Consider the following 22,830-nt stretch of genomic DNA (forward strand, 5'->3'; position numbering starts at 1 on the left):
GTAGGTAGGTATACTGTGGCGTAATTGAAAACTTGAACTTACAATCTTATAATTTATTATCCTAGGTATTCATTCAAGGTACAGACAGACTTGTACACAATTATAAATAAATAAAAAACCTATGTCTTAAATTATCCGTTATATTTTTAATATAAAGATAACAATGTTACAAAGCTCATAAAACAATATTACCAATGGTGCCGATCCTTTAAAATGCGTTCCGGACAGAGACAGAAAACTTGAAATTTTGACGTTAACAGTTTTAAGTTTAACAAAAGCTAATTTTGTTGCATTTTACTGCTTTGAAATAGGATCAAAAGCCATTAGGGCATTTTTTGCCACGCCTTTTATTAGGGTGTCGTCTTAAGGCAACGCGGCAAAAGACAAAGCATTGACCGGAATTAGTCGCATAAACAACGCTTCACGCCTTCTTCGCTCATTTATGATCTTCGCTGAGTATTTCACTGTTACTAAAGACAATGTTAACAATAATTAATTCATTTTAGAAAGAAATTAGTTCAGTTGAAATCAAAATCAAAAATACTTTTATTGCTATATATAAATGCCTATTTGGATAAAATTCAAAAGCACATTCGAATCGTCACTTTACAAATTAAAATTTTAAATATTTTTAAAAGTGAAGGTACCACCAGATGCAGGTGCGGTAAAAAAACGAGTAAGAAACTCCGCAGTTACTTTAAAAAAAAATTAAAACTGTGTTTTTATACAAATTTGGTAACATCTTGCAAGAAATACAGCGTCACTAAATCCACGCATCTTTATCATTTACGTAATCCTGCATCGAATAATAAGTTTTAGCTATTCATTTCTTTTTAGTACAAACTAAATTTATTCTCAGATATTCAATATCGTTTGTAGGATTTTATTTCTTTATTTTTATTATACAACTAGGTCGGTAAATAAGCGTATGGCATGCCCGATGGTAAGCGAGTACCACTGGAACACACTGTGCTCGAAAGCATTATTATTTACGAGTAGCTGTGATCTTTTGTAAGGACGAGGTACTTCCCTAGTCGTAGTCCCTACCTCGGTTAGTGTTATGATTAAAAGTAATGAAACGGTACCTTTTTATACAATCCACAGTATGCTTTAAATATTCATATGAGTTGAACATAATATTAACAAAATAGGAAGAGTATCTTTAAATATTAATTTTTTTATTTTTGTTTAACAACACAAAATAATTAATATTCAAATAACTTATGATTGGGAGAATCTTAACAAAGTATAAGGCATAGGAACAAGTTGTGAGTGTTATTACACTTACAATCTCGTTATTACCAGATTTCATTTATTCACTACAAACGAAAATATTATTTTAGACACATTTTTTTGCTCTTCCGGAACCCTGTTAATAATATGTAAGGGAAGGTCTAAAATAAAAGCGTTTAACAAATGACTCCACTGCCCACAGTGCGCCTCACATTAAAATAGCTACTAATGGGAACACGTTGTAACCCTTTCATTGTAGTTATTTTTTTATTGTTTTATTTAAGGGTCAACTGTAAAAAGCTTTATAGATCAATTAATTAAATGTCTACACGGTCATTGTTACTAAAGCAAATATGGAAATGAAGCAGTTAATAACAATGCAGTGATTTATTGGCATTTTACACCAAAAAAAAAAAAAATTGCTCAAGGTGAGAATTAAACGACCTTTGTTACGTTGTTAATCCCTTTCTATTGAAAATAAAACAATATTTTTTAAATCTTGTTTTCATAATGTTCGTGTTCTCATAAATAAAGCGGCCACATTTATACGCAGGTACCATTGAAAAATGTCGACAAATTAAAAGTTATGACATGATGAGTTTATGAAAGTTATATATGCCTTAGACGGTTTTAGTAATTTTAAAGATGCGTAATTAATAAATAAATAATAAATAAATATTTACACAATACATACACGGTCGTCTGTTCCTAAAGTAAGCAACTTAATGCTTGTGTTGTAGGTAACAGCCGACTGGTATATAGCTACATATTTTTTTTTTTCGATAAACATACTTATAAATAATACATATATAAATACATAAATAAATATTTATATTACACCCAGACTCGGGGTGGGAATCGAACCCACAACCCTCGGAGCAGAAAGCATCGTCACTACAAACTGCGCCAACGGGCAAGTCGTAATTATACCGATATCAATGGTTTTTTATTATTATTTGTCACTTAAACCGATTTTTGTCTTTTTTGAATACAAAAATAGTATTACACATTTTTTAACACTACGTCAAACATGGTAGGTATCTACAGCGTACAAGGCTATCAAATACATAAGCTATCAAATTTATATACTAAATAAAAAAGTCTCTCTAAAAAAGGAGAAACTAAACTCATAACTTTTACATAACTTTTTACTTGGTGTACCGATTTAAATGTTTCTTTGTTCGAAAGATGGTGCTTGTCATGTGATTCTATTTTGATCGAGATTTGACGAGTACTTTTGGAGATATATTTAATAATACGTATTTATTTGACTATTTCATCTACCTACTTTGTTTTACTTGTCGATATAGTTGAAGTCAGTTTATTTCGTTTGTGAGCGAACACAGTTGTTTTCATAAACAAGTTCCTCTTTATCTGTCTGATATGTTTACGTGTGAATCGCAAATTACTTTAATAATTATAATTAAATTTTATGACATTAAATACAATTTTTATATAATGCTAATTTAAGTTTAAATTTTTTATTACTTTTATTGAAGTTACTTCTTAAGGCGCATTAGGGAAAAATGATGAAAGTAAATTTTTACGATGCGCTAGCATACCGTCACAAAAACCAGCATCCTGAGGTTAGCTAGTCAACGAAGGAGAAGTTAGCAACGTGAAGCCAGTTAGCCAGTGAAGTACCTAGGTATGGGATCCTGTTGCCTGCAGATCCGGGACCCTTCAATTAAAGCGGCTGAAGGCTCCCGCAGGGGTTTTGGTCGGTAGTGCACCCCCAAGTGCTAAGCCGACATACGGTCTAGGAATGCCTACCCGGCCATCCTGGATATCACCCGTAAATGTTACCCTGCGATATCAAAAAAAAAGGTATAACTTCTTACGTGTGTACACAAGTAGGTACATCTACTTTTTTTTGTACATAGGATTATTAGAATAGTTTATTTTTTTCCCTTACCGTAGTAGTCCCGACGTAGTATTTTCTTCTTTCTTTTCTTTATAATACATATATGTACATGTATATTTCCAAAGATGTGTTGAAAAATTATTAAACATCAATTTTTAAGTATTTTTACTTTAATTGTAAAGTTATATAAGTACAATGTATTGGCTTGCTTTATAAAATTAAAAAATAGTCAATATACCTACCAAGAAAATGTAAATACAAATTTTATTATATTAAAGATTTCTACAAAAAAATCCTTCAGTTCATGACAATGTGAAAAAGATACGAGTAAACTGTAGGCGTGGGACAATTTTAACTACATTGTTCTCATTATAACTGTTTCATAACCATTTCCTTTAAACGTATTATCACAACTGATATCACTTTCAATATTGCTGCACACAACAAGCTGTACTAAATTATTCTCCAGTCTAAAATCTAAATCATATTAATAAAAAGGTAAATAAAAACTAACTTCAAGTGACCATAGACACTTTAGTTAGGTTTTATACTACCTGTAATATAATATTTAATTTAAATCTAATAATAATACAGTACACTTAAAGAGGTAAAGTAGGTAAGATTATTTGCATGCTTTAGAGGATTATCTCTGGAACGACAGAATTGATTTTGAAAACTCTTTCATCGGTCGAAAACTACATTATCCCTAAGTACACAGGCTATATTTTATTGCATTAGTTACATTTGTAATAACATTTTCTGCGTCATTTTATTCGCCTACGCCGACTTTATAATAAGTGATACGTTTATACATATTACAAAATTGTTAGTCTTTAGTAGATCTTAAAGTCTTCGACACCATTATTTCTATGTCTGGTAGACAAGTCATTTTGTATCAAAATTTATTAAAATTTTGTAAATGATTTCTAAGCATTATTATTAAACAACATAACAAAAATCAGTTTGTAACATCGTACTGTTGGGAATAGGCTTTTTTCTTCACGTATAAGAAGGATTGGAGCTTAATCCACCAAGCTGCTCCACTATGGGTTGGCGTATTATTATTGTGCTTGGCAAATTATTCTCCTGAATAAAAGTTACTTCATCATTGAAATAATTCTGCGAAGGTAAATTTTGCATTAAATAGTATGTGGACACACAATTTTTAGCCGATTTTTCTAAAACAGGAGGAGGTTCTCAATTCGACTGTATTTTTTTTATGTATGTTACATCAGAACTTTTGACCGGGTGGACCGATTTCGACAATTTTTTTTTAAATCGAAAGGTGGTGTGTGTCAATTGGTCCGATTTAAATTTATTTGAGATCTAACAATTACTTTTCGAGCTATATCTAATAGTGCGTTTTTACTTGACGCTTTTTTCGTCGACCTACGTTGTATTATAACATAACTTTACCGCATACCGCATAACTTTCTACTGGATGTACCGATTTCGATAATTCTTGTTTTGATGGAAAGGAGATATCCCTAATTTGGTACCATGATAAGGAAACCAGGGTCTGATGATAGAATCCCAGAGAAATCGAGGGAAACTCTCGAAAATCCGCAATAACTTTTTACTAGTTGTACCGATTTTGATAAATTTTAATTTTATCGAAAGCTGATGTTTATCATGTGGTCACATTGAAATTTTATCGAGATCTGATAACTACATTTTGAATAAACTTTGATAACGCGTAGTTACTTGACTATTTTTTCGTCGATCTACGCTGTATTACTCGTCGATGTAATTGAAGTCGGTTTTTTTTTCGTTTGCAACATAGATGGATGGTCGGTTTTTTTTTCGTTTGCAAGCAAACACAATTATTGAAGTGAAACTTCTTTAGGCGCATGGGGGTAAAATTATTACGGATGACACAGCAACGTTTTGATGAAACGGCAACGTTTTGATGAAACGGCAACGTTTTGATGAAACGGCAACGTTTTTGTCAATGCCGCTGGAACGGAAGTCTGAAGCTTTAGATTTGTATAAATATAAACGAGACTTAAAAATTAGTTTGCCAAAGAAGTTTCACTTCTGACTCGTGTACTTTGTACGCACGCACTTTTTTTAAATACTTTAATGATTATTTGTAGGTACCCTGATAATTAAACTTGTTGAAAATTTCATAATAGAAACCTGTCTATGACGTCATATTTACCTGTTTTACAACGGTCCGCTCATAATAAAAAAGTGTGTGTATAAATCAGCTCCAACACGCGACTACTTAACGACAATTACCTACCGTTATATTTAAAAATTAGAATGTTCTATTAAATTACTCAACTTATTAGTATTTATAATTCTGTTTTTTCTCAAATGTAATCTTATATATAAAATTCCCGTGTCACACTGTTAGTTAAAATCCTCCTCCTCCGAAAAGGGTGGACAGATTTTTATGAAATTTTGCATATCGGGTAGGTCTGAGAATCGGCTAATATGTATTTTACATACTCCTAAGTTATGAGGTGGGGGGGTTAAGGGGCTTAATAACATAAATGGCAAAACAACGTTTGCGGGGTCAGCTATTAGTATTTGTATAAATTCATTTAAAAAAAGTTATTTTTTAATGAATGTTGCCTCAGAACTTTTGACGTTGGACCGATTTCGATGATTTTTTTTTATTGAAAGGAGGTGCGTGTTATTTAGTCCCATTTGCATTTCATTAAAATATAACAAGTACCTACTTTTCAAGTAATATCTAATAATGCGTATCTGCATATGCGCATATTATTTAGATCGCATTTTGCACCCGGCTCTACTTCAAAACGAATCAGCATTAAATTGTACGCGATTTCTATGTGTATTTTAAAAATCACACGAACGTGATGATGAAAAATTGTATCATTTACTTAGTTCGTTGAGTGCCTTAACTAGCGCCGCGTGCTGGCCCTCCGAGTAAGCCCCACGCGATGCATTGCATTAAGATCAAACGCGACGGCTTTACGACACGTGACTATTATTTCAATAATCAGAAGTAGGTACGTCATGAGATAAAAAATGTTGCTGAACATTTTCGTACATAAAGTTTTGGACCTTTTTTCACACGATTTAATCGGCAAACAAGCGTACAGCTTACCTGCAGTTGCCATAGCTTATAGACACCTACAACACCAGAAGCATCGCAAGCGCGTTGCCGACCCTACCCCCAATCCCGTCAAGAGCTCTGGGTCACCTTACTCACCACAGGAACACAACATTGCTTGAAAGCTGTATTATTTAGCTGTGATCTCCTTAAGTCGGTTTTCTTAAGTTGTTATTCGTAAGGTTTTAAGCGTGATATTTCCAGCTTTGTTCTACCTCAGTTACTCGTATGGAACCTATGCAGATACCTATGTATATTACTGAGATACATTATTGATGTATGATGATGATGAGATATAATTAGTTAGTTGTAGCCGCTGCTTTTCTTAAAAAAAATAGTAAATACTTTTTCGTTGCCCTAAAAGATATATTGAACATTACTTGTAAGTTAATTAGATAGATTTATTAACAGAACATTTTAACAGAAAAAAGAACTTACTCAAATATACCTAAATATGTAAACTTTTTCTGCATTTATGTATATCATTTATTCTTTACAACTATTTGGTACAATTAATTACTGAAAATACTTAGTTTATATTACGAGTATTATCGTTCATGTTAAAATAAATATTGTTGTATTATATATTTGTACGGCATTAAAGAATATAGCCACTCCCTCTCTTCCCGTGAGTGTCGTAAGAGGCGACTAAGCGTATCACAGTTCAACTACCACCTTTAAACTTACAAAAAACGAATAAACAATAAATAAATAAGTACATATAATGTTTAAAGAGGCGTAGTGTTTTTGATAAAATTTTAGACTCAAAGTTTCAGTAAAGATTTAATTTGTCATCTCTTGCCGTATTTTTTTTTTTATTTTGACCAACGGCCTCTAAATGCCTATGCCTTTTGTTAATCATGCATGCATTATAATAATGCCACAGGCGATTTTTCTTTATTACTACAGATCGACAGTCCTGTGACTGCCTAGTAAAACTAGGACGTGGTCCGACGCTGACGGTTTTTTTTCTAATATATTTATTTATTTATAGTTATTGTTTATATTTATTTATTTATAATTTATTTATTTCTATTATTTACTTAATTTTGACTACATAATTATTTATTTATCTATTTTTTTTATAGTTACATCCACAGAATACATATAAAACATATATGATTCACTATTAAGTACATTATTATCTAATATATATCCCATTACGGGGTACACAACATTCCACAATATATTAATTTAATGAAGCAAGTATAATTAAAATTACATCACATAAAAAATTTAAAAAGTAAAGATCCTACTTATTAACAATAAAATTCACTTAAAAGATCATTAATCAAATTTATATAAAAATATTAATAATCAAACAACTAAAATTCAATAATAATAAATTCAATAGTAAATCATCATCATCATCATTTCAGCCTATAGCAGTCCACTGCTGGACATAGGCCTCCACAAGTTCGCGGCAAAAATGCGTGAACTCATGTGTGGTGACTATGGGCAACACACATGAGTTCAATAATAAATAGTTAACTAAAATTTAAATAATTTTATCAACATGCAAAAATACATTAATTGCTATTTGTAATAATTTAATAAATCAAAAGGAAATAATAAGAAATTATATATCTATATCTACTTACTTATTTGTATATCATAAGCTACGCCTGCCCCCAGCATCTTGAACAGAGCCGGATCCGGATCCCGGATATTTTTATTTATTATTATTTATTTATTATTTTATTATTTATTTTTTCCTGGATATTTATCCGGATTTTTTTCTCTTCCTGCGTATAGACTAAGTATAGGGTGTCCTTTTGAAGTTTTGGTATCAGCGCGCCAGTGTATCCATTCATTCTGAGGGAGTGTATGGACGGATTTGACAAGTACATATTTACGTATACCTCACAGATGGCATATACAACGTCCATGGGACTCCGGTATGTGCAGGACAACTCACGTGAGATGTTGATTGTCAGATAAGGTCTACAGTACCTCATTTCGAACAGATTTTCTCTGTCTACATAAGGCAACTGGTTGACATCTCCGACGAGAACAACTTCTTTTACCCCCGAAAGCTGTGCCACCATTACTATAGCTCCAAATGGTTCATAAGAGCTTCGTCGACCGTTAGACGGTTTCATTTCGTTACATTTCATTACATGCCGTAAATTTGCCTTTGTACTTTTGTAATACAATTAGAAATAATTGTGTTTGCTCGCAAACGAAAAAAAACCGACTTCAATTACATCGACGAGTAAATACAACGTAGATCGACGAAAAAATAGTCAAGTAACTACGCGTTATCAAAGATTACTCAAAAAGTGGTTATCAGATCTCGATAAAATTTATATGTGACATTTATATTATACATGACAAACATCAGCTTTCGATTAAATTTCAAATTATCAAAATCGGTACACCTAGTAAAAAGTTATTGCGGATTTTCAAGAGTTTCCCTCGATTTCTCTAGGATCCCATCATCAGATCCTGGTTTTCTTATCATGGTACTAAACTAGGGATATCTTCTTTCCAACAAAAAAAGAATTATCAAAATCGGCACACCCAGTAAAAAGTTATTACGGATTTTCAAGAGTTTCCCGCGATTTCTCTGGGATCCCATCATCAGACCCTGGTTTCCTTATCATGGTACTAAACTAGAGATATCTCCTTTCCAACAAAAAAAGAATTATCAAAATCGGTACATCCAGTAGAAAGTTATGCGGTATAATACAACGTAGGTCGACGAAAAAAGCGTCAAGTAAAAACGCATTATTAGATATAACTCGAAAAGTAGTTGTTAGATCTCAAATAAATTTAAATGGGACCAATTGACACACACCACCTTTCGATAAAAAAAAAATTGTCGAAATCGGTCCACACGGTCAAAAGTTCTGACGTAACATACATTAAAAAAAAAATACAGTCGAATTGAGAACCTCCTCCTTTTTTGGAAGTCGGTTAAAAATAGACAACCAAGGGCCAGTTTCATTTAGTGTAGATAACGCTACTTGACGGACGACGATACAAAATGAATATGACGGCGGGAGGTAGAATAGGCCATTAGGACCTATTTCTCCTCTTAAACTATGACTTTAAGATTAATATCTGCAAATAGAAATATCACATAAATATAAGTAGTAGAATTCAATGGTAAAAAAGAATAATGAATCAAAAACTTTTTACTACCGGATACTGTTATCCATCGAATAGCTATCCACAACTGCTGAAACAGATATTTGATATATGACAGTATTTGATAATTATACAGCCAGATTAGTAGGTATCTTTTAGAGATAATTATTATAAAAATGGTACAAGACATTTAAAATTTTCGTGTTCATAGTTTATATGGATCTTTTCATGAAGTAGGTAGATACCTACCTACATGAAGTGTGGTGTCTAGTGCACCGTTCTAAGATAAATAAAATAAATAGTAATTTTCCGAAAGAATTTAAAACAAATTAATCTTAAATATGTTAAGCCGTAGCATATTTTGATTTACCATCTTATGGAGATTTCATTATACCAAGATAGTGTAATAGAATACTTCGATAGGTATTCTGTTAAATCGATACTTAATTCACTAAAATTGTCGGTGTTTTTGAATAACGCATTTTGTATAAAATCTAACAGAATAGAGGAAGCTTAAACACTAAATTTTAAGAAGCGATTAAATCAGTGATACTTTTAAAACATTCGATACATTTCACAACACTTTGTGCCGCCTATTGTTGTTCGAGAGATCCTTTTCATTGGTACATTTTGTCATTATAGCGATTAAATCTCTCTTTTTTATACAGGGTATCACTTTATATCCATTAACGCGAAGGTGTAGTTTCATTAAAAGTAGACGGAAGTATTAAAATGTACCTAATAGCTATAAACCTATTATTATTTCAGTTAAATGCTATTCATGTCTAGGAGTTCACTTAATTCTTGGCTGACACTTCTATTATTTGTTAAACGACTATCAGCATTATCAGTTATTTTTGTATAGATATATATACACTATCAGTCCTTACAAATACCAGTTAATTCTTACAAAAACAAAGAAAAATATTAAGGTACAATAAGTACTAAGAAGCTATAGGTAGAAAATTAGTACCTTTGTAGGTTTGTGTATCTACTTACATAAGTTCAAAACCTTTGACGTACATGCAAAATTAATAATAACTATACTTATAACATCAGGTTCAGGAGAGCACGTTAAGCCGTCGGCGTCGGTACTGGTTGTTTATTTTTTTTTATTTTTTTATATCACTAGGTCGTAAAACAAGCGTACGGCTCATCTGATGGTAAGAGATTACCGTAGCTTATAGACGCCTGCAACACCAGAAGCATCGCAAGCACGTTGTCGACCAAATCCCCAATCCCCCCCAGGAGCTGTGGTCACCTTACTCACCAACAGGAACACAATACTGCTTGAAAACAGTATTATTTAGCTGTGATCTTCTGTAAGGTCGAGTCCCCCCCAGTCGGGCTGCTCCATATTTTGAGCAGGAAATTCCTGCTGTGCCCTGCCTCAGTTGTTATCATAAATAGGTACCTGATAGCGATCGTTACTCGTAGTAGGGAATATATCCATCAACCCGCAGTGGAGTAGCATGGTGGAATATGCTTTAATCCTACTACTACATAGAAAAAGAGGCCTAAGCCCAACAATGGAATGTTACAGGCTGAATGCGATTACATAATTACGATTTTCGTAATAAATACTTTTTTTATATTTATATATGAACGCTTTTTATATTCAATGTCAACTATGTAGGTACGTATTAGACCCTTCTACTAGTATTACTTTAACAATATAGTATAAATATCATATTTCAGCTGTATCGGATCCTGGGATCAGGCTACCCCTAAACGTGTGCATCTATCTATACATAGCGTATGTTTATCTCGTAACAAAAGAACAAATGGTCTATACAAGTATATAAAACACTTCAAACGTCGAAATAGCATAATGCCTATCATTATACATTCATATGCTTTGTTACTTACAGTATTTATTTTGAAACATGTCGAGGGGAGAAAACCCTCTTTCCGGTCGAAAGCTCCCGAAATTGTACAAAGAAGGCGTCGGACGCTACAGGGCGGCGTTTTAAAACATTGTCATTGGCCCTTAGGCGCCCCACCATCCCGTTGCTCCGCCCTAATGGAAATTCTCCGAGACCGACTGTTCGCATACTCATTTTGTTGTCAGCAGTCGTAGAGACAGGTCGTTGTGAATTTTTTTGAAACAAATTTTTGCGTGTCCAATGTGATGTTTATTGTGTAATTGAATTATAGTTTAATAAGTGTTATGCACGCCATGAGTGATCCAGCTGCTTTGGCAGGAATGTTACCATTCGATTCAATAGGATTATACGAGCAGCCGAAACCTCGGTTTATTTTCAAGATGCCCCGTGTTGTTCCGGACCAAAAAGCTAAATTTGAATCTGATGATTTGTTTAAAAGGCTGAGTAGGGAAAGTGAGGTGAGTACAAAATTTTATAATAAGGGTAGGTTGAGTAGTTACATTATAAGTAAAAGTTGATGAACTAGCTAATGTGTATTTTTATAGTTTAATACTATAAATCAAATATCAATTATCATGAAACTATATTAAATAATTTAATATGAATTATCATGAAAGTATATTAAATAATTTTAAATTAATACAAGAAATTCACTACAACATTTAGATTTTGTATACCTAATTAACAAAGAATTATTGTAAAGTTAACAGGAAAATTTAGGAGAAATATATGTATGCTACCGTCATCAATACTATGATAGTGTATTTGACTACGGTTCATTTTTCCTTCCTGTTTAGGGCTTTTGTCATATTAATTATTAAAAAAAAATCTATGCCCTTAAATAAAATAATGTTGTCAATAGTCACTACGGAGATATCCATACCAACAAAATATTTCACACCCTTGCATCCAGACTCGAATTTATAATCAAGCCCCATCAGTACCTACGGTCGTGTAATAAAATATACGTATACTTTGTATAGATTTTACTTGTAATCAACATTACTGTTTATACATATATATTTTTATGAGATATAGTTTTAATGTTCTGTATACCATTGCATAGGTGCGTTACACAGGCTATCGCGACCGTCCGCCAGAGGAAAGGCAGATGCGGTTCACAAGCGGCTGCAGAGAGGGTCATACAGAAATCGCTTTCACCGCTACTGGAACTAACCTTCAGCTCGTCTTCGATCACTCACCGTATAACAATCGCGGATGTGACTTTCAGAAAGAGACTGGCAAGGTACCTATTTATTAATATATTTTATAAGTCTTAGAAAAGGTTTTGGTAAATAGTAGGTACTATGATTTATTACGAAAACGGGATGTTACAGTGTTTGTTGATGGTCACTGATACGGATAATAGTATTAGTGATCATTGAAGTACTTTTAAGGCTTTATTAATTCATAACTAAAATTAACTTAATATTTGTACTTACAATTAAATTCGTGAGGCAATTGCGGCATTCTCAACTCTAAAAAACTTTTAACTCTTCAACTAAAGTTGTTTTTATGCTTTTATAAAATCAATAAAAATTAAATGGAATATTCCACTACCGACCATTGAAATGTTTATTCTTACAAATATTACTTTTTACTTCTTATTTACGTAAGTAAACTGTTTGCTTTACGCGGGCTTGTTTCAATTCAATTTTATAAAATAGGTATATTATATTATCGTGAGTCATAGAGGCATAGTAATAGGGTCCGGCAATGACATCATTCCTCAGAACTGTTGATAGTACGTAATCAAAAAACGTTTCCGGTCTAAATTTTTGTATTCAAAATTAAGACATAAATTTCATTACTTCTAATGAAAAACGTATTAAGTTATAACACCGAACATAACGTGTCGGTCACGCTCCCAACACGCTCTAATGCGTGTATGAAAGAATGACATCTTTATTATCTGACTGGTCCGCCTAATGTTGACTCGAATCGTGCTAATGCATTAATTTGAAAACACATAACGACTGTGTAATATAAATATACAAAAGGTAACTACTAATAACGACCCATTAATAATAATCTACACGTTTCTTATTATACATTAAGATCAATCATTTAAAAAAAAAATATTTTTAAATAATTTTATGCATTAATAAGTGCGAAATACTAAATTTGCCTTGCGCGATTAACGAATTACACACACATTTATTAAAGAATCTAAAAGCATCCTGACGTTTAAAAAATTACTAAAAATTTATTTACAAAATCTCAAAATATAATAAAAACATATAACTGTTAATTAAATTGTAAAATGTAATATTATTTATAAACATACTCAAAAATCCTCGTCTAAAATAATAAATTGAAAAATTAATATGAACTAATAACGTGAAAATAAATAATAGTTAGGAAATAGGTTAAAAAATCAATAAAAAAATAACAAATACATAAATTAAAAAAATATGTAAAAAATATCAAAATAACATAATAACTCTGCAAAAAAACGTAAATTTAACATTTTTTTATAAATATTATATATTTAAAAAATCCTTACATAAATAATAAAGAAATAATAACGTTAAAATAAAATAACTACGAAATAAGTTACAAAATCTCAATAAAAAATTATTAAATAAAAACCTTAATAATTATATAAAATTAATTACAGAAATATTGACTCTTATTTGGAATTTCGTCTGAGATCTAATTAATATGTATTTGTTTCGTCGCTTATCGTTTTGTTCGTTTAATCTGCATAGTGACCAGTCTTACCATCAATATAGCACTTTTCTACCCTCACTTTTTTGTTTTTTGTGACGATATCGTATAATGTGTTGAACTATTGTGTATTACCGACACGCTCGACTAGAAATAATGTAATAGGTACTTATACCTTTTTGTATAAACCTATGCTATGCAGAAATTTTATAACAGACTAGCTGTACCCGCAACTTTGTCCGCGTGGTATTTAACAAAAAAATTATTGTGCAGTTCGCAGAGTTCTAAAATAAATAAATTATATCCCAAGTTACTCCTTATTACATCAGCTATCTGCCAGTGAAAGTCCCGTCAAAATCGCCCCAGCCCTTTCAGAGATTAGCCGGAACAAACAGACAGACAGACAGACAGAAAGACAAAAATTGTAAAAAAATATTTTGGTATATGTACCAAACTTTAAAATCGACAAATTAAAAAAAAATGTTGAGAAGACATGGGAAAATTGCCTATAAAAACCGATTTAACTTTAAAACTCAGTTGGCTCAGTCATCGACACGGCACTGGCGTACACACTACGGTAATTTTATAAGGAATAATAATAATTTAATCATTAATCTTAATATTTTTATTAGTGTTAGGGCAATTAAGTTGCGTATTTAGGGTATAATATCGATTCTTATATCGCAGTTGAATGGAAGGACGGTAGTTTAATAACACGTGTATGCAGATACATAATGTCGTGAGACAATTTATTTATTTATTTATTCTACATGAGTTTTTACAATGGGAAGATTTCTGAAGAGCTCGTTGACATAGTTCCACCATCATGTTGACAACTGCCTTCTGGACACGCTATTAATCTCATAGTGTGGATATCCAGTGAGTGTTGCATCTCTAATTAGCTTTAGTATGAACTGCCTAATTATAATAAAGTTCCGGGTCTTAAATTTGATTTCCCGGTTCTGTTTGACTGACTAAAGAAACTGGAAAACCCGGTTTTTTAGGTACCGGGATACCAGCTCTGAAGCCTAATCGTAATTAAGTGCTAAAAGAGTTTTATTTAAATTACCGTAAAACTTTTATTAAAAATTTATGTCTTGTCTTAAAGGCTTCACAAGTCGAAAAAAACAGCATTAATACAACAACAGTATAAATACTTTGTAAACACATATTAGGGACTTTAAATAGTTTCTTTTTTTTTCTTTTTTACTTTTATTTTATTGATTTATCTTTTGATGTCAGCTGCCAAAATTGCATAATTTTCTCTTATTTTAATACGCCCGATTACAATTTATTTAATAGTAATAGCATTAGGCGACTAAAAAGCTTGATTTTTTTAAAACCAGGTTATTACAGTAATTAATTTAATTGATGAATGCGTGACAATACGAGTAATAATATTTATATATTTAAATATTAGCAACATGTGTATTTTAATGGGAACGTCAAAATGAGCATTCAAATTTTGACAATAAAAAACATAAAAATAAAGCGCTTGCTCTGGTTCCACGTTGTAACTAAGGATACGTACCTATACAGATTCTATACAGATTCCCTACAACAGATTGTTTTGAAAATCCTATTTGTTAAACTTAACAATATTATACTGCAATGTTTCAACGCAGCCGATTTGATGAATAGCTTTATTGAATTCAGCCTCTTCGTTAAGCTTAGGCCGCCCGCTGGGTGTCTATATGAATGTTATATTTATTTACACTCGGTTCGTTTAAGGACGCTATCACATTTTTCACTCGCTCAAGTTTAGGTATTTAAATCGCAACACAATAACATTACGCGTACGCACACATTGATACCGCTATCTGCTCGATTTTGTACCGACGTAACTAATCTTGGTACTTGAAAGTATTAATTTTTAATTTTACTGGTATTGATTTGTAAATTTAGTTGTAAGTTTAAAGTCGAACTTGGTAACTGTTACTAAGTACCTACTATTCACGGAACCTCTCCCCTACTCTGTTTATGACGATGTCTTAAGGCGTCAGGGTATCTACTACTCGTTCGTCGTACTATACAATAAAATATAATAGATAATAATACGCTTATTTTTATAATTCAAAATCACATACAATTTTAAGTTATATTATTATAGTTTTAACATTATAATAATATAAACATAACATATTTTACGTCAACAATCTATACAAATAAATACAATTGGAGTGTCCTTTAGTTATATTAAAATACTGCTTTTTACTAAATGCATACGGATGTATACACGGTCCATATACCAAATTAACATTTATCCAATTTTTGTCTGTCTGTCTGTCGGTATGTTCCGGCTAATCTCTGAAACGGGTGGACCGATTTTGACGGTACTTTCACTGGGATATATCTTATGCAATAAGGAGTAACATAGGCTGCTTCTATTTTAGAAATTTATTTATTTTATAACTCTGCAAACGGAACAATGATGATGATGATGAATGTAAATTTAAAATAAAATAATTTTTAACAAAAAAAACCGACATCAAACAGGAAACTTCTTCAATATTATAAAATATTTATTTAATCATTTCTGATTAACTAAATCAAAATACGAATTACTTTGTACTAAGTAAGTTTATTTTTCACTTTTTAGTTTCCTGTTAGAAGTCGGTTTTTTTTTGTTAAAAATTATTTTATTTTACAATTTTTAGTGATGGGTAGATCTAACAAGGATGCTTTTTCTCTTGTGTCGGGGGTCCGGAAACATACACAATACACAAGCACAAACACCCAGATCATGACAAACATCTTATATGGCCAATACAAATGTCTGTCCTGCGCGGAGATTGAACCCACTAACGCCAGCGCAACAGCCAGTGCTGTGACCGCTGCGCTAACGCGTCGACATACTATGAGTAAAGTTCGCTATCAGGTGCACGTAATAACAACCGGGACTGACAGCCTAGCGTGTTCTCCGAGGCTAGGTTGGGAAAACCACAAGGATTAACAACTAGACTGAAAATAAATATTTGTATAAACATAAATATCCACTCCAAGCGGGAATTGAACCCGCGACCGTCAGTGTTTAGGCGCCGCCGACGCGGCACATGCACCATTATATCAAAGCGGTCGTCAAACAGCAAAAGGTAACTGCTGTAAATTGTTGAGAAATTCCCTCGAGTGTTTATGGCTCCATCATCCTGGTCCTGTGACACAGATGACCACACAGCAGGTAATTCCTCGAATATCTTTCGTCTCCATCATCAGACTGTAATGGCACTTGTAACTCATATAGGTGCAAAGTTCTCATCGATAGAAACGAATTAAGTTCAAACAGCAGGTAATTGCTATAAATCGTTAAAGAGTTCCCTCGACTATCTTTTGTCTCCATCATCAGACTGTAATGGCACTTATAACTAATACAGGTGCAAAGTTCTCATCAATAGAAACGAATTAAGATCAAAAAGCAGGTAATTGCTATAAATTGTTGAAGAGTTCCCTCGACTATCTTTCTTCTCCATCATCAATCAGATCGACTCCAGACCTTTATTAAATAGTAGTGCTTTATAGTACTTAATGAAAACATGATTAAATTTACTAGTCACCCGTACGATTTTTGAAAGTTTCCCTCGATTTCTCTGGGATTCCATCATCAGATCCTAGTTTCCTTATCATAGTACCAAACTAGGGATATCTCCTTTCCAACAAAAAAAGAATTATCAAAATCGGTTCATAAACGAAAAAGTTATCTCCGAACATACATTAATATATATATATATATACGGTCGAATTGAGTAACCTCCTCCTTTTTTTGAAGTCGGTTGAAAAGAAGACAAATGCAAAGATTACTTATTATTATTGATTATTATATATAAACCAGATGCATAGCAAAGACAATCGATTGTGAAGTATCAATTTCGTCCAAGCACAGTACACACAAAAAACTCATTTTTTACGTAATTATTACTTGCGTTGAAGCGATATAGCCGTGCTTCCATGAGCGCGTTTCGGCGCGGAATGACGAACGACGATGGTTCACTTGTAAAAAATGTATGAAGAAATTTGAGAGCGTTTCTTATTTTTCTCATAAATGGAAATATTATTTATTTTTATATAAAATATCTAGCGCTACGCATAGAGGACTAAATAAGCAACAATTTCTTAGTGTATTTATTTTTCTTAGTGCAGTGTATTTAGGCTATAATGGTTCCAATTCAGACCCGTCTTTTTTTAATTTTTTGCGATTTCTGTGATGGTTAAACTGTATTTGTGTGAAAAGTTTGTATGGGGCTATAGAATTTTTATGGTCTCACTCGGAGATGAATATATTATCTTTCATTTGAAACCAAGATATCCTCTCAGGGTGACTCCTAATTAATTAAAATGGTACGTGAAAAACACTGATATTTGTAGAAAAATGTGATAGCGTCCTTAACAGCACACTTGAGTGTGCGCGAGCCCCCATCTTGAAATTGATTTCGTACAATAGAAAACCATCCGTTTAAAATTGAATATAAATCCTACAAAAAAAACTATACTTATATAATATAATTATGTGACTCATGTCTGTAGAGTTGGAATTTTGTAGCATGGGTCTAAAAATTTCAATAAAATACATTCTCATCATTTTAACTATATATGTACGTATGTATGTTGGTTATTTAAACACGCATCATTGCTAAAGTACTAAGTTTATAGTAGATATACCTTGATAATACAAGACAAATTAAAAATCCTTTAGTCACAATAGTAGGTAGGTATTTACTTTTTAAACGACTTCAAAAGGAGGAGGTTCTCAATCGACTGTATTATTATTTTTTTTTAAATCTTTTCGAAATATTCTAATTAAGTGTAAACTGAAAACCGGCGTGAGTTACCTAACTACGAAATAAGAATTGAAAAGTTTGATCATGCGTCGGTACAAAAATATATAGGTAAATATATTTTTTAAGAAACAGTAAAGTTAAACTATTGCCGCGGACATAGCTAATAGGTGGATTATATATAATTTCTCTTCTCTTGGAACCCTGCTGAAAACTCAAAATAAAAAACGATGATTGTATGGAAAGTTATTGTAAACTAAGTATTGTGTGTTTGAAACAGGCATTCCAAAATATTCATACAATTTTCATACCATTTTTATCTGTTTTTATCTGGGCCATTTGGATCCAGATAGATCTATTTGAATTCGAAATAAAAAACTGTTTCAAACACACAATAGTTTACAATAACTTCCCCTACAATCATCATTTTTTATTTGGAACTATCAGCAGGGAAATAAATCTGCTTTGGTTTTGAAACGCTTCCGTTATTGTTTTTGTTGTTGAAACGATTAACTTGTTAGTCAAACATAGGTACAGTTTTAGAATAATTGCAGTTTGCTTGCATCCTTTTACCCAACTTTATGAACCTTTAAACCTTATTCGAACTCTAAGATTCCATTTAAACATTATTCATAAAAAAATCGTTTATAGGTTCACATTTGCAAGAAATTAGATTGAAAACTATTGTGGTTCAGATTATCCTTTCGAATAACTTACAATCCTAAATCTGCTGTTATACTGCAAATTGACGAAGTTTTTCGATGATATTTGTTTGAGAAAGAACAAATATAACACATACTAATTTAAAAACTGATTTTATTCTTCTCTCTGTCGCACGTATGTATAAACGATGTCGGTGCAGATTTATACAAAGTCAACTCCGAGTAATGTGCCCGTTGTCATTGCTAACAAAAGGATGTTTTTTGAGAGAAACAAATAGAGTTTATTATCGGCAATTTAAATGTTTGTAAGAAATTTTTTATAAGGGTTTATTATTCACTGTGTAGGTTAGTAAATTGTGAAACACACTGCCTTTATAAGTTACAATAGCACAAACTTTAATTATTTTTCAAATAATTGTGAAAGGCTATTATTATTAGCCCTCACTGAGCTACTTTATACCTACTATCTTTTAACCATGTTTATTAATTTATTTACTTAAATTTGATAGTTTGAAATAATTCTATTATCGATAGTTAATTTTAAACGTGTTATTTACTTTTACACCGTAAACATTTATTTGCATTTTTGTAGATGTACACATAGGTATATTTTGTATGTCCGAATTAGCTGTACTCCGCAGTTTTACCTACCCGCCGTAGATGTGTGTGAAATTGTAAGATTTTAGTTAGGATTTAAAACGAATATATACCAAGCCATATCTTTCTTGAAAGCCATATTAATAAAATAAAAAACATACATTTTCGTATGTAGATAAGTATCTACCTAAAACGTAGGGGAAAATTCCAAGCTAAAATCAATAATAGAAAAGCTCCTGTAGGATTGGTGGGCGTCAGGACGCCACGCCTGCGAAGCCATCATGGCCGCCGCGATGCGTCGATCCTCTCCCTCTCTTTATCTTAATAAAGATGTCATCCCATGTTTCTACATGGGATGAAAAAGTACAATTAAAGACTTAGCGACAAATAGTTTAAATTAGAACCCTTCTGTTTTTACAAATTAGTAAATTATAGTTACTACAATAAAAATATTTTAGTGATGCAGAACATAAATATTTATTTATTTATTTTTTATTTATTATTATTAATACGAATTACATATTGATAAAATATGAATAATATTTTCTGATTTTACCGACATAATAATAAAAAATATGAACTGGTTATTTAAATAAAAAATCATGAGTGCAATTAGAAAAAAAAGGAAAAAAATAATCGATCACATCGACATGGGGATTTGAACCGTGACCTTCTAGGTCTATCCCGACCGGCCGCTTTCCCACCTGAGCTATTACAACTCTATTGACAATTACGAAATTTACCTTCGTATTCTAACGATATTGTAGCCATTATTTCATTGCCTAAATACAGAGATAAAACGACGTTTTCTAAAAATGAATCCTAACTATATCGATTTATCGCCCCCGAAATCTCCTGCATACTGAATTTCATGAAAATCGTTGGAGCCGTTTATATATATATTTTACAAGAATTGCTCGTTTAATAGTATTAGATATAGAGGAGGGTAGAATGCTAATTTTCTTTTTTAAATTATGCATACAAATTTATGAATTCGTACGATTTATTTTTGTGCTACCCACACATTAGGAAATTCTAAACACCCCACTATAAACGGGCCACGGTCACTTAGACTGCATATAAAATCATCGTGTCAAAATTTTCGTTTCATAACTTAATTGGCTAAAGCACCGACACGGTAAGTCGGAGATGCAGGTTCGATTCCCGCTGGAACGGTCGATTTTTGATAGAATATTAAAAAATCCTTCAAATTTATGAAATCAATAAAAAAACATTACACACCATGTATTTGACACACTATTATGATTTTGACACACTATAATGAGTACATTTGTTGATTGTCAGTCTGTAGTCAGATTGAAATTTTTAAAAAAAATGTTCTTTATTTTCATAATTGTTTGGTTTTCTTTAATTTAAAATTTTAATTATGGTCGAATTTTGACCTCTGGGCGACCACTAGTTAATGTTTATTATTCTAAAATTACTAATTAAGGTGTTCGTAATAATTTATGTCTATTTTTCGATAATTCTTTTTAAACACTAATAACCCTAATATAGGTAGATAAATAGGTAGTACATATGAGAGGAGAACCTATATTTTGAATTAAAGTAAGGATATAATGCCGACACAAAACGCACGCGATCGGAATGCCTCGCTTACCTTCTGTTGCGTCTTTTTTTTGCCATAAAAGAGTCTTCAGAATTCAATAATTTATTTAAACTCGAAAGAATCGCTCTACCACTACCTATTTTTATGTGGTCGTTGGTCTACAACGCTGATTACCCACTTAATTCAAGCTAATTACTTAAATGTAAATTTATGTAGACAAAAGTCACAATAAAATTCCTAAATCTGTTTTAAGAAAACTTTCTAAAATGCACCTTTTTTGCGCATAGTTTTACCACCCATCGTCATTTCGATGTTTTTTGTCTATCTTTTGACATTCCAAGAAGACCGTTGATTTTTTTCTTTAAACCATTTTGTGAGAGATTTTTCTTTTGTTTAACAGGCTCATATTGTATCCCGATTTATAATGAATGGAGTCTGCGTGAGATGGCGGGGCTGGATCGATTTGGAACGTCTAGACGGCGCTGGTTGCCTCGAACTTGATGAGGAACGCGCTGCTATTGAGGATGCCGCTTTACGTGATCAAATTGAACGGTACAACCAGAGACTAAGAGATTTTGAGGATAAACAGCGAGCTTACCGCGAACACGGTGAAGAGTTAAGGGCACATTCGCAAGTTCATGCTCAACGTTGCCACCAAGCTCGCCAACCTCCTCACCCGGCTCATCCCGCTCACCCACATGCAGCACATCCTGTCCACATCAAACCGCACTCTCAAGGTGCTTTGATATCGTAAATATTATTTTTATTGTGTCACAATGAATTCGGATTTTTTGGTCTATAAGACGCACAGGACGACAAGAGGCACTTTAAATTTATGTCATGATTTTTAGAAAATATGTTTTAATGTTACTTTCGGAATGTATTTTTTTTATTGTTAACACATCTCTTTCTAGCAATATTCAGTTGATCTTAATCTTTTCAGTACTATCATTCTTCTAATTAATGTCACCCTTCTCAACCACCAACTATGAAACCTACCTTAAGTTCAAAGACGACTTATTGAAAAACAAATGTTCGCTGTTACCTTCTTACTATAAGGCACACCCAAAATTTGTGTCCATTTTTTGATGTAAAAATGTGCGTTTCACCATCTGAAAAATACGCAATGTAACAGAAGGATATATATGTAGGTATAATATGAACCTGAAATAAATACAATAGAAAAAAATAAATAAATCACCTTTTGACCATGTTTATCAAATAGACAAAATAAGTCCTAATTAAATAAGTTGTTTTGCCAAACAGACCGCCGCACTATGGGAAAATCGCGTATGTTTCGTCTCAAAAATCCGTATCTTATTTGTTTCAAAACTAAATAAGCTGTAATTTTGCACACATATACTTGTACAAAGTTTAATGGAAATAATTTTGATTTTGAAA

The 22,830-nt window shown here is 32.1% G+C and overlaps 1 protein-coding gene across 1 annotated transcript; it reads left to right on the forward strand.

Moving 5' to 3' along the window:
• Positions 1 to 11,339: 11,339 nt before the first annotated feature.
• LOC123669156 (protein big brother-like) lies at positions 11,340 to 22,375 on the forward strand. The gene is made up of 3 exons (XM_045602788.1): positions 11,340 to 11,619; positions 12,228 to 12,407; positions 21,830 to 22,375. Exons 1-3 carry the CDS (start codon positions 11,446 to 11,448, stop codon positions 22,181 to 22,183), a joined length of 708 nt encoding a protein of 235 aa, XP_045458744.1. The 5' UTR covers positions 11,340 to 11,445; the 3' UTR covers positions 22,184 to 22,375.
• Positions 22,376 to 22,830: the final 455 nt, after the last annotated feature.

Source organism: Melitaea cinxia, chromosome 3, assembly GCF_905220565.1.
Source record: "Melitaea cinxia chromosome 3, ilMelCinx1.1, whole genome shotgun sequence".
Lineage (NCBI taxonomy): Eukaryota > Metazoa > Arthropoda > Insecta > Lepidoptera > Nymphalidae > Melitaea > Melitaea cinxia.